Raw genomic sequence first — 13970 nt, 5'->3', positions numbered from 1 at the left:
TTGTACTTGGTTTTTATGTATACCCCTTTCACATGTAAATGGCCATGGAAAAAATGGTGCTATAATAATAAATAATAATAATATACACCTGGAAGGAGCCTGTACACTTTAGTTTTTTCAGTAAAGAGTGTATTGCAATGTACGGGCTGCAGTAAGGTAAAGGAAGGAGCCTGTATATCTGAAATCCTCAGTAATATACACCTGGAAGGAGCCTGTACATTCTAGCGTCTTCATTAGTCAAACAGCTAGAATGTACAGGCTGCAGTCAGGCCCAGGAAGGAGTCCGTACATTCTAGCTTCTTCAGTAGTGAGTCAGCTAGAATGTACGGGCTGCAGTCAGGACCTGGAAGAAGCCCATATATCTGAAATTCTCAGTAATTAGACTGTGAACCCTCGCAGGCAGGGTGCTCTCTCCTCCTGTACCAGTCTGTGTCTTGTAATGTTCATGATTATAGTGCTTGTTTTTATGTATACCCTTTCCACATGTAAATGGCCATGGAATAAATGGTTCTATAATAATAAATAATATACACCTGGACGGAGCCTGTACATTTTAGTTTCTTCAGTTAAGATCGTATTATAATGTACGGGCTGCAGTAAGGTCCGGGAAGGAGCCTGTATATCTGAAATCCTCAGTAACATACACCTGGATGGAGCCTGTACATTCTAGCGTCTTCAGTAGTGAAACAGCTAGAATGTACGGGCTGCAGTCAGGACCTGGAAGGAGTCCATACATTCTAGCTTCTTCAGTAGTGAGTCAGCTAGAATGTACGGGCTGCAGTCAGGACCTGGAAGAAGCCCATATATCTGAAATTCTCAGTAATTAGACTGTGAACCCTCGCAGGCATGGTGCTCTCTCCTCCTGTACCAGTCTGTGTCTTGTAATGTTCATGATTATAGTGCTTGTTTTTATGTATACCCTTTCCACGTGTAAATGGCCATGGAATAAATGGTGCTATAATAATAAATAATAATAATATACACCTGGAAGGAGCCTGTACACTTTAGTTTTTTCAGTAAACAGTGTATTGCAATGTACGGGCTGCAGTAAGGTCAGGGAAGGAGCCTGTATATCTGAAATCCTCAGTAATATACACCTGGAAGGAGCCTGTACATTCTAGTGTCTTCAGTAGTGAAACAGCTACAATGTACAGGCTGCAGTCAGGCCCAGGAAGGAGTCCATATATCTGAAATCCTCAGTAATATACACCTGGAAGGAGCCCATATATTCTAGTTTCTTCAGTAAAGAGTGTATTACAATGTACGGGATGCAGTAAGGTCCGGGAAGGAGCCTGTATATCTGAAATCCTCAGTAATATACACCTGGAAGGAGTCCGTACATTCTAGCTTCTTCAGTAGTGAGTCAGCTAGAATGTACGGGCTGCAGTCAGGACCTGGAAGGAGCCCGTATATCTGAAATTCTCAGTAATTAGACTGTGAACCCTCGCAGGCATGGTGCTCTCTCCTCCTGTACCAGTCTGTGTCTTGTAATGTTCATGATTATAGTGCTTGTTTTTATGTATACCCTTTCCACATGTAAATGGCCATGGAATAAATGGTGCTATAATAATAAATAATAATAATATACACCTGGACGGAGCCTGTACATTTTAGTTTCTTCGGTAAAGATCGTATTATAATGTACGGGCTGCAGTAAGGTCCGGGAAGGAGCCTGTATATCTGAAATCCTCAGTAATATACACCTGGAAGGAGTCTGTACATTCTAGCGTCTTCAGTAGTGAAACAGCTAGAATGTACGGGCTGCAGTCAGGACCTGGAAGGAGTCCGTACATTCTAGCTTCTTCAGTAGTGAGTCAGCTAGAATGTACGGGCTGCAGTCAGGCCCTGGAAGGAGCCCATATATCTGAAATTCTCAGTAATTAGACTGTGAACCCTCGCAGGCATGGTGCTCTCTCCTCCTGTACCAGTCTGTGTCTTGTAATGTTTATGATTATAGTGCTTGTTTTTATGTATACCCTTTCTACGTGTAAATGGCCATGGAATAAATGGTGCTATAATAATAAATAATAATAATATACACCTGGAAGGAGCCTGTACACTTTAGTTTTTTCAGTAAAGAGTGTATTGCAATGTACGAGCTGCAGTAAGGTCAGAAAAGGAGCCTGTATATCTGAAATCCTCAGTAATATACACCTGGAAGGAGCCTATACATTCTAGCTTCTTCAGTAGTGAGTCAGCTAGAATGTACGGGCTGCAGTCAGGCCCTGGAAGGAGCCCATATATCTGAAATTCTCAGTAATTAGACTGTGAACCCTCGCAGGCATGGTGCTCTCTCCTCCTGTACCAGTCTGTGTCTTGTATTGTTCATGATTATAGTGCTTGTTTTTATGTATACCCTTTCCACGTGTAAATGGCCATGGAATAAATGATGCTATAATAATAACTAATAATAATATACACCTGGAAAGAGCCTGTACATTCTAGCGTCTTCAGTAGTGAGTCAGCTAGAATGTACGGGCTGCAGTCAGGACCTGGAAGGAGCCCATATATCTGAAATTCTCAGTAATTAGACTGTGAGCCCTCGCAGGCAGGGTGCTCTCTCCTCCTGTACCAGTCTGTGTCTTGTAATGTTCATGATTATAGTGCTTGTTTTTATGTATACCCTTTCCACGTGTAAATGGCCATGGAATAAATGGTGCTATAATAATAAATAATAATAATATACACCTGGAAGGAGCCTGTACATTCTAGTTTCTTCAGTAAAGAGTGTATTACAATGTACGGGCTGCAGTAAGGTCCGGGAAGGAGCCTGTATATCTGAAATCCTCAGTAATATACACCTGGAAGGAGCCCATATATTCTAGTTTCTTCAGTAAAGAGTGTATTACAATGTACGGGTTGCAGTCAGGTCCGGGAAGGAGCCTGTATATCTGAAATCCTCAGTAATATACACCTGGAAGGAGCCCGTACGTTCTAGTGTCTTCAGTAGTGAAACAGCTAGAATATACAGGCTACAGTCAGGCCCAGGAAGGAGCCCGTACATTCTAGCTTCTTCAGTAGTGAGCCAGCTAGAATGTACGGGCTCCTTCCAGATCATGACTGCAGCCTGTACATTCTAGCTGCTTCACTACTGAAGAAGCTAGAATGTACGGGCTCCTTCCTGGGCATGACTACAGCCTGTACATTCTAGGCTCAACCCACACTAGATATATGGCTGCTCTGTGCTTACAGGACCTGTGATGATGTCACATGGAGGGGAGGAGTCAGGGGTCACATGGTCAGCTCCTCAGTGTATGCAGGACTCTGCTGTGCTGGGTGTCATGGTGCTGGGTGAGGTGGGGTTATGTCAGGGGGTCACAGTGAGGTAATGGAGGCTGTATGTAGACAGGACACATCCTGGAAGCCGTGGACGGACATGGAGCAGATATCCTGGAAATCCAGGGATGAGCAGTGAAGTCTGAGGGGGCAGTAGCCACAGCTGTTTCTAGATTGTTACAGAACTATTTACCTCAGCCACAGTAAGCGAGGGTCACTGAGCTTGTGAGGGGCAGTAAAGTCTGAGGGGGAGGTAATAATTTCTAAGGCGGAAGGAAGACATTATGTCCATCTATTTTAGCCTATTTTTAGTGCAGCTGTTCTGCAGTGTTGAACCAGGGGAAAGTAAAACCCATAGAGTATGAGCCAATTTTCTTCATAGGGAAAAATATTCTTTCCCGACTCCTAATCTGGGTCAACTATCTACCTGTAATATTATGTTATTCATAACCTTCTATACTGTTGCTTTCAAGAAAAGCATCCATTCCTCTCTTAAATTCATTCAGTGAGTTGGCCGTCACCACTTCCCCAGGAAGAGAGTTCCAGAGCCTCACTGCTCTTACCGTGAAGAACCCTCTTCTATGCTGATGTAGAAATTTTCTTTCCTCCAATCGAAGAGAATGCCCCCTTGTTCTTGTCATAGTCCTTGGTAGAAACAGATCATGGGAGAGATCTCTATATTGCCCTCTGATATATGTGTACATATTTATTAGGTCTTCCCTAAGTCTTCTCTTTTCTAGAGTAAATAGACCTAATTTTGATAACCTTTCTGGGTATTGTAATGCACCCACTCCACTTATTATTTTAGTTGCCCGCCTCTGAACCATTTCAAGTTCAGTAATGTCTTTCTTGAGCACTGGCGCCCAAAATTGCACACAATACTCCAAGTGTGGTCTGACGAGTGATTTGTACAGAGGGAGAATGATGCTTTCATCTCGTGCCCCCAGACCTCTTCTAATGCATCCCATCACCCTATTTGCTTTGGTGGCAGCTGCCTGACACTGGGCACTCCAATTTAGCTTCTTATTGACTAAGATGCCTAAGTCTTTTTCCATGTCTGATTTCCCCAGCAGTTTCCCATTTAGTAAGTAATCGTAACATCTGTTTCTGCTTCCCATGTGCATAACCTTACATTTATCAGTATTAAACCTCATTTGCATTTTTCAGCCCAATTCTCCAATTTACACAAATCCATCTGTAGTTGCAAGCTGTCCTCCTTTGTTTTAACTACCTTACATAGTTTTGTATCATCTGCAAATACTGATATTTTACTCTGTAAGCCATCCAGCAGATCATTAATAAATATATTAAAAAGTAGAGGTCCCAGTACAGACCCTTGTGGTACCCCAGTAGTAACCCTGGCCCAATTTGAGAATGCACCATTAATAACCACTCTTTGTTTTCTATCACTAAGCCAGTTACCTACCCATCTACACACATTTTCCCCGAGCCCAAGCTTTCTCATTTTACTTATCAATCTTTTATGTGGGACAGTGTCAAATGCTTTACTAAAGTCAAGATAAATGACATCCAATGATTCTCCTCGGTCCATGTGAGAGCTTACATCCTCATAGAAGCTGATCAGGTTAGTTTGACAGGAGCGATCCTTCATAAATCCATGCTGATATGGAGTTAAACATTTATTAACATTGAGACATTCCATAATAGCATCCCTTAAAAACCCTTCAAATATTTTACCCACAACAGATGTTAAGCTTACCGGCCTATAATTTCCAGGTTCCCTTTTAGATCCCTTTTTGAATATTGGTACCACATTTGCTAGCCGCCAATCCAGTGGAACAGACCCAGTTTCTATAGAGCCTTTAAATATAAGGAATAGAGGCCTGTCCAGCACATTACTTAACTCCCTTAATACCCGAGGGTGAATTCCATCAGGGCCTGGTGATTTGTCAATTTTAATGTTACTAAGTCGATTCTGCACTTCCTGGGTTAGGCCGGTCATACTTAATGGGGCATTTACATGATCACTCTGCATTTCCCCTGGCATATGCTTTTCCTGTGTGAACACAGTTGAGAAAAAAGCATTTAAAACATTTGCTTTTCCCACATCGCTTTCTATGATTTTACCCTCATTGTTCTTTAAAGGGCCGAGACCATCAATTTTAATCTTTTTGCTGTTTATATAATTAAAGAATAGTTTGGGATTTGTTTTGCTTTCCTTAGCAATGAGTCTCTCAGTTTCTACTTTTGCTAAATGTATTTGTTTTTTACACATTTTATTTTTTTCTCTATATTATTTTAATGCTTCTTCGCTGCCTTCTTGTTTTAGCTTCTTAAATGCCTTGTTCTCATTATTTATTGCCCCTTTCACATCCTTATTTAGCCACATTGGTTTTCTCCTGTTCCTAGCCCTTTTATTTCCGTATGGTATGGCTCGCTCGCAGTGGGTGTTTAATACGGATTTAAAAATGTCCCATTTATTTTCTGTGCTCTTATTTTTGAGGACATTGTCCCAATCAATTCGGCGAAGGTCTTCTCTAAGCTGATCAAACTTTCCTTTCCTGAAATTCAGCGTTTTTGTAACCCCCCTCCAAAGCACCTTACTGAAGGACAAGTGGAATTGTATTATATTGTGGTCACTATTCCCTAGGTGCCCATCCACTCGTACGTCTGTTATTCTATCTGGCCTGTTGCTTAAAATTAAGTCCAGAAGGGCTGTCCCTCTAGTTGGGCCCGGCACAAGTTGGGACAGATAATTATCCTTGGTTACTGACAGAAGCCGGTTTCCTTTCTGAGATACGCAGGTTTCAGTTTCCCAGTCTATATCGGGGTAGTTGAAGTCCCCCATAATAATCACCTCATTGTGATTTGCTGCTTTGTCTATTTGTTTCAATAATACATTTTCAGTGGTTTCTGTTATATTTGGTGGCTTATAACAAACCCCTATGAGGATTTTATTATTAGGTTTCCCTTCTTGTATCTCCACCCATAGAGACTCCACCTCTTCATTCCCCTCTTGTATATCTTCTCTTAGTCTGGGCTTTAAACTGGACATTATATATAGACAGACTCCAACCCCTTTCCTATTTTTACGATCCCTCCTAAACAATTCATATCTTTGCAGGTTAGCCGCCTAGTCATAAGTGTCATCTAACCATGTCTCAGTTATTCCTACTATGTCGTATTTTTCCTCATACATTACCAGCTCCAGGTCTTCCATCTTATTGGTCAGGCTTCTTGCATTGGTCAGCATGCAGGAAAGAAGTTTTGCTCCCCTTTTATTAGCTTCCTTCTGAGTACCCTGTCTCTTTACGGCATCTAGTATCCTTGATTAGTTTGTCCTTCTGCTGCATGTTCTTGTCTGCTGTTTTTTCTCCCATCCCCTCTTCTTCTAGTTTAAAGCCCTCCTGATGAGTGTGGCAAGCCTTCTGGCGAACGTGTGTTTCCCAGGTTTTGTGAGGTGTATCCCGTCTCTTGCGAGAAGTCCATCGTAGAGGTAATTCACTCCGTGGTCCAAGAATCCAAATCCTTGCTGCCTGCACCACCGTCGTAGCTAGTTGTTCACCTCCAGTATCTTATTCCATCTTCTGATGCCATGACCATCGACTGGGAGGATTGATGAAAAAACAACCTGTACGTTCCGTTCCTTTATTTTCTTCCCCAGAATTTCAAAGTCTTCGCAAATAGTAGGTAGGTCATTTCTTGCCGTGTCGTTTGTGCCTACGTGTGTCAATAGGAATGGGTAGTCATCCTTGGATCCGAGGATAGTTGGTATCCTGTTGGACACATCCTTGATTTTTGCTCCTGGGAGGCAGCATACTTCTCTTGCGGTTATGTCCGGCCTGCAGATAGTTGCCTCCGTGCCTCTTAGTAGTGAGTCGCCCATAACAACCACTCTTCTTTTCTTTCTGGATGCACTGCTTGTTGCTCCTGAGTGTCTTTGAGTGTCTTTTCTTTCTGCTTTTGTTGACAAATTAACTTCTTTTGTTGATAGTGTGTCTTCTCTTGTAGAGACAGTATCATCCTGAGCTGTGCCATTTTCTTTCTCCTGCATGAGGGCTTCATATTGGTTGCTAAGCTGTGTGGGTGGTGTCGACCACTTGATCCGCTGGCTTCTTTTGGTCACATGTCCACTTTTCAGCCTCTGTATGTGTTCTGAAGCTTTTTTCACTTTCCGTATCCTGAATTGTTGCTTCTGCTTCATCCAAGAAGTCTTCATGTTCTTTAATTAGCTGTAGCGTTGCTATTCTTTCTTCCAGTCCCTGCACCTTTTCCTCTAAAAGGGCAACAAGTTTGCATTTTTGACATGTGAAGTTGGATTCTTGGTGCGGCAGATCCGTAAACATGTGGCATGTGTTGCAGGTGACCATGTAGATTTTCTTCTCTTCCATATTGCTTGATGCAGTGTATGATGGGTGGAAAGTCAGCAATCGATTAGCTTAAGGCGACTCTTCTCCTCTTCCCAGAATGCACTGGAAATATGCAGATGAGCTTCCTGCTTCTCCAATCCCTGGTTTTGCGATGTCCTGAAACAATGGCCAATCAAGCACAGTGATACTGTGGTTAGTAAGCCAGGTATTGGTACTTTTGGCAGTGTGGACAGATGCCAAGTCCTGCTGGAAAATTAAATTTCCATCTCCAAAAAGCTTGTCGGCAGAGGGAAACATGAAGTGCTCTAAAATTTCCTGGTAGACAGTTGCACTGACTTTGGTCTTGATAAAACACAGTGGACCTACACCAGAAGATGACATGGCTCCCCAAACCATCACTGATTGTGTAAACTCACACTAGGCTTTAAAAAGCTTGGCTTGTGGCCTCTCCACTCTTCCTCCAGACTCTGGGACCTTGATTTCCAAATGAAATGCAAAATTTACTTTCATCTGAAAACAACACCTTGGACCACTGAGCAACAGTCCAGCTCTTTTTCTCCTTGGCCCAGGTAAGACACTTCTGGCATTGTCTATTGGTCATGAGTAGGACTGATCAGATCCAGATTGTAAAACTCCGGATCCGCGCGAGTTCAAAGATTTCTGGGTGCCGGGTCCAGAATTCCGGGTGCACAATCCGGAACTAGAGAAAATAATTGAAAAATAAAGAAAAACAGAAAAAAACAGCGTTTCATACTTACCAAGACTCTGTGTCATGGCGGCACACTACTTCCGGGTCGCGCATTCACTTCCTGTACTGTGCATCTATACACCCAGCTTTCCGTGTTTTCCCCGCCCACCGGCCGTCCTCTCGTCTGTGATTGGTTGCAGGCAGACCGCGCCCCCAGCCTGTGAAAGTATCTGCCTGCCGTGCAGTCATCGCGGCTGTCATTGGCTACACAGCCAGCGGTCATGCTCTATAGCTGCTGGCTATGTAGCAGAGCTGAAGCGTCGTGGGACCTCGTGTGGATTACGCCGAAGCTGCAAGGTGTTGGGGTTAATAAAGTGGTGAAGGAGGGTGTGTGTTTTGTATTTTATTCCAAATAAATGATTTTTCTCTGTCTGTGTTTATTTACTGTCGCTTATAGATTAGTAATGTAGGAATCTCAAATGCCTGTGCCATCACTAACCTAGGGTTTAGTAGCAGCTGTGCGCTGTTATTAACTTCTCATTACCCCGATTGCCACCGCATCAGGGCATTCGGAAAGAGCCAGTATTGCACCGGGATTGTCACATCTAATAGATGCGGCAATACCGGGCGGATATGGGCTGACAATACCAGGCCCCATCCGGCTTTATCATAGCTGGGTATCAAAATTGGGGGGGACCGCACGTCTGTTTTTTTTATTTATTTAAATAATTAAAAAAAAAAGCCCCATGCGGTTTCTTTTAGGCCGGAGTCACACTTGTGAGGGACTCCCGCAAGTCTGACATCGCAGCACAGCCTCGCACACTTCTGACAGGAGAGTGCATGTGTTTCTAGGTACATGCACACTCATGTTCAGAGCGCGGCAGACTGTGCCGGCTGATGTCATGTCAGACTTGTACGAGTTTGACAGCACATCACTGGGACAGCCACACACTTTTGACGGGAACTTGCATGTGTTTGTGAAACACATGCACGTTCACCATACTGACCGGCAAACACTTGCACTGCTTTAAAGAGAAGGAGCCAGCACAACAAATATTGCAATGTTTTGCAAAAAATCTCTAATTTATCAACAAATACAGTATAGAAATCGTGCTGGCTCCTTCTTTTTGAATTTTTTTGGCAGGTGGTTAGCCTCCACCAGGCCGTGATCCCTTTTTTGGTTGTTCTATCTGTAAACTGGTTTAGCTATTGGTGACTGTTCACACACAGCCACCGGCCCTGTCCACAGGCCTTTTAATCTTACCAGCACTTGCCTGGGCCTGTCCCGCCCACAGCTGTGACTCAGTCACAGGTACGGGAATGAAAAGCACCAGGTAAGTGCTGCCTCAAGCAGTTCTGCATTTGATGTGTGAGGCCATATGGCACCCCAAATAAAATACAATATTTAGTGTAGGACTGCCCCATGGGATTTGCCGTGACATTGGCGGGGTGGCTCAAGATATTGCAATTTTTTGCCAAAAATCTCTAATTTATCAACAAATACAGTATAGAAATCGTGCTGGCTCCTTCTTTTTGAACTTGCACTGCTTTCCCCGCCCACCGGCTGTCCTGCCGCCTGTGATTGGTTGCAGTCAGCTGACATGTTGACACTCGTTATGGGGGTGCAACTAACTGCAACCAATTACACGCGCCAGTGGGCGGGCAAAAAAATGAATATTGAATTGTCGGCTCCGGAAGGGAAAAGTGTGACCCAGAAGGAGTTTGCTGCCATGACATAGACTCGGGTGAGTATATCGCGCTCGCTCCTGCCCCCCTATCCCTTCCACCATCTGTTTTAATTTCAGGATTCTGGTCCCCATAGACTTATTTGGGAACCAGAATCTGGAGCGGATCTGAATTTTTTTTCAATTCGGCAGGGATCCGCTGATTCCGAATTTTGGCGGATTCGATCAGCCATAGTCATGAGTGGCTTGACACAAGGAATCTGCAGTTGTAGCCCATGTCCTGGGTACGTCTATGTGTGGTGGCGCTGACTCTAGCAGCAGTCCACTCCTTGTGAATCTCACCCAAATTTTTGAATGGCCTTTCCTTAACAATCCTATCATGGCTGCAGTTATCTCGGTTGCTTGTGCACCTTTTTCTACTACAATTTTTACTATCACTAAACTATCCATTAATATGCTTGGATACAGCACTCTGTGAACAGCCAGCTTCAGTAGCAATGACCTTTTATGCCTTACCCTCCTTATGGAGTGTGTCAATGACTGGCTTCCGGACATCTGTCAAGTCAGTAGTCTTACCCATGATTTCCCTACTGAACCAGATTAAGGAATCATTTTGAATGCTTAGGAAGCCTTTGCAGGTATTTTGGGATAATTGTTCTAATTTTCTGAGAGAATGACTTTTGTGGTTTCATTGGCTGTAAGCCATAATCAGCAACATTAACAGAAATACGCAATTGAAATATATCACCGTGTTTGTAATGACTCTATATAAATGTTTCAATTTTTGTATCGATTTACTGAAATAAATTAACTTTTTGATGATATTCTAAGTTATTGAGATAACCTGTATATTGCATCTCCCTGTGTGAATTTTTCTTAATGCTCAACAAATTATAATTTTAAAGTAAAACATTTCTAAAACTTCTAGGTATGATAATAGCTTCCACCCGTGTGATTTATGGGATATTCAAAAAGATTGCATTTTTAATGTAATATAGAAATATATAACCAAAAAACTCCAGGGAACAAATTCCAAGACAGATTATTTTCTTAAAATATTCTTGCAAAGCAAATTTTATTAGATAATTCCATTAAAAATAGATCCACACATGGAGCAAAAAAATGGTATGTCGGATAGGGTAGTAGTCTCAGACTACGCGTTTCGGCGTATGTGCGACTTCTACATGGTCCCTTATTATTAATGTAAAATATTTCCCACATTCTATCATGAAAAAGACTTCTCTGTGTGAGTTCTCTGGTGTCCATCAAGATGTGATTTTTGGATAAAACATTTCCCACATTCAGAACAGGAATATGGCTTCTCTCTTGTGTGAGTTCTTTGATGTGCAACAAGATCTGATTTCCATGCATAACATTTCCCACATTCTAAACATGAAAATGGCTTTTCCCCTGTGTGAGTTCTCTGGTGTCCAACAAGATGTGATTTTTGGATAAAACATTTCCCACATTCAGAACAGGAATATGGCTTCTCCTGTGTGTGAGTTATCTGATGTGTAACAAGAATTGATTTCTGTGTAAAATATTTCCCACATTCTAAACATGAAAAAGGCTTCTGCCCTGTGTGAGTTCTATGGTGTATAATAAGATGTGCTTTCCGTGCATAACATTTCCCACATTCTGAACATGAAAATGGCTTCTCCCCTGTGTGAGTTCTCTGATGTGCAACAAGAATTGATTTCTGTGTAAAATATTTCCCACATTCTGAACATGAAAATGACTTATCCCCTGTGTGAGTTCTCTGATGTGCAACAAAATGTTGTTTATGTGCAAAACATTTCCCACATTCTGAACATGAAAAAGGCTTCTCCCCTGTGTGAGTTCTCTGATGTATAACAAGAAGTGATTTTTGTATAAAACATTTCCCACATTCTGGACATGAAAATGGCTTCTCCCCTGTGTGAGTATTCTGATGTCTAACAAAATGAGATTTATATGCAAAACATTTCCCACATTCTGAACATGAAAATGGCTTCTCCCCCATGTGAGTTCTCTGGTAACTAAAAGACTCTGAAGAAAATCTTTTCTCCCCTGTGTGAATTTTTTTAAGTATTTTTTCAGATTCTAAAGTAGAAGATGATGTCTTTACTGTAAGAGCATTTTTATTTTGAATGCTTGTTTTGTGACTTTTATTTTTCTTAATAGTCTGTGATAAATCAGAATTTAGGACCTGTTCAAAAGAATGAGAGGATATATCTTTGCTTTGAAGAGATGATGCTATATCTGGAGCAATGGCATTCACTTCAGTTACATCTTGTGTGATAACAAGGTGATTTGATTTAAAAACTGAAGATGTCATTTGTGCCTCTGATCTCCTGGTACAGTCATCTGCCAAGAATAAAAATAATTTTTAATAATATATATAGAAATGAAAGTATACGATTTATGAAATAGCTAAAGAAATTGTAAGTTATGTAGCAATCTATAATTAGAATATTTACCGAAACAAAAAATTTTCATAATCTAACAGTAGACCTCAGAGCAGGAACCAGTAGACCATGATGTTCAACCCTCTTTGCTCATTTTGCATCCCAAATATTTGAATAATAATCCACCAAACAATGTTTTCTGGCCAAAATTATACCAAAAACCTTTTATTCGGTCAGTGGAAAAATGGAGGGTTTCCACATTAGTTCTAGCTGAAAAACTCTTGAAAAGCAATATGGCTCCATAATTCAATAAAAAAAAAATCCCAAAACCAAATGTCCTCAATTCTTCTCAGCGTTGCAGTGGCCCAAAGACTGTTACTATCCATGTTTGGCATTGCCACAAGGAAGAACCCACAAACATTTACGGTGTGTTTCCTGGAAACCAAAAATAGTAATTTAGGCTAAAGCAGAATACGGTAAATGCTATTTACTGACTATACGTATTCTGCTTTAGCCTAAATTACTATTTTTGACTCCAGAGGCAGTCTCTGGAAATTAGCAGAGTGGATGTTTTAGAGGGAAAATTACAAATATGCCATTATACTGCCCAAAACATAGCACCCAGCTTGGTTTCATGTCTACATGAAATAAAGGACACTGCATTTTATTTTCGGTGAGTGCCGCTCTTCCTTCTACGATTTTGTGAACAAATCAATCTTAAATTACAAATAAGAACTTACCGTATTTTTCGCTTTATAAGACGCACTTTTCTTCCCCCAAATTTTGGGGAAAAGTAGGGGGTGCGTCTTATAAGCCGAATATACGGGGGGGGGTGTATATATATATATATATATAAATATATATATATATTATTATTTTTATTATTATAGCGCCATTTATTCCATGGTGCTTTACAAGTGAAAGGGTATACGTACAACAATCATTAACAGTACATAACAGACTGGTACAGGAGGAGAGAGGACCCTGCCCGCGAGGGCTTACAGTCTACTATATATATATATATATATATATATATATATATATATATATATATATATATATAAATATACACTGCAGGGTCCAGGGGAGGTGGGGGCGCTGCTGGGGGCAGGTGAACGCTGCTCCCGCTGATATAATATGCACGGCCGCTGTCCATCTCCGGTGGTGCTGAAATCGCACCGCAGTGACGGGCTGAGGGAGCGGTGCATATTATATGTCTCTGCGCCCCCCTGTGATCGCACATGCCCCCCCTGTGTTAGATATGGCCCCCGTGCTGCTACTCATTCTAAAATAAAAAAGCTTTACTTACCCCCTCCAGCGTTTCTCCCCGGTGTCCCTGCTTCCACTGTGATCAGGCACGCAAAGATCTCAGTCTGCTGTGCCGATCACATGACCGGCTGAGAACCAGGAAGTAAGGAAGAGAAGCACGGAGGGAGACAGGAGGGAGCTCAGTGCTGGAGGAGGTATGGAAAGAGTGTTTTATTTTACTATGGGCAGCAGCCTGGGGGCGATATTTAACACAGGGGGACTTGTGCGATCTATATAGGGGCCAAGGGCAGCACTATGGGGGCGATATCTAACACAGGGGGACTTGTGCGATCTA

The 13970-nt window shown here is 42.0% G+C and overlaps 1 protein-coding gene across 1 annotated transcript in view; it reads right to left on the bottom strand.

Annotated features, from left to right (window-relative positions):
• LOC142312097 (uncharacterized) overlaps nt 1-13970 on the bottom strand; it is a 66213-nt gene that overhangs the window by 34546 nt on the left and 17697 nt on the right. The window contains 1 exon segment of the mRNA XM_075350976.1: nt 11200-12326. Within this exon segment, the coding sequence (XP_075207091.1) occupies nt 11200-12326 (1127 nt within the window).

This window comes from Anomaloglossus baeobatrachus, chromosome 5, assembly GCF_048569485.1.
Source record: "Anomaloglossus baeobatrachus isolate aAnoBae1 chromosome 5, aAnoBae1.hap1, whole genome shotgun sequence".
NCBI classification, from domain to species: domain Eukaryota; kingdom Metazoa; phylum Chordata; class Amphibia; order Anura; family Aromobatidae; genus Anomaloglossus; species Anomaloglossus baeobatrachus.
The sequence above is the reverse complement of the archived record's forward strand: the minus strand, read 5'-3'. Positions and strand labels throughout refer to the sequence as shown.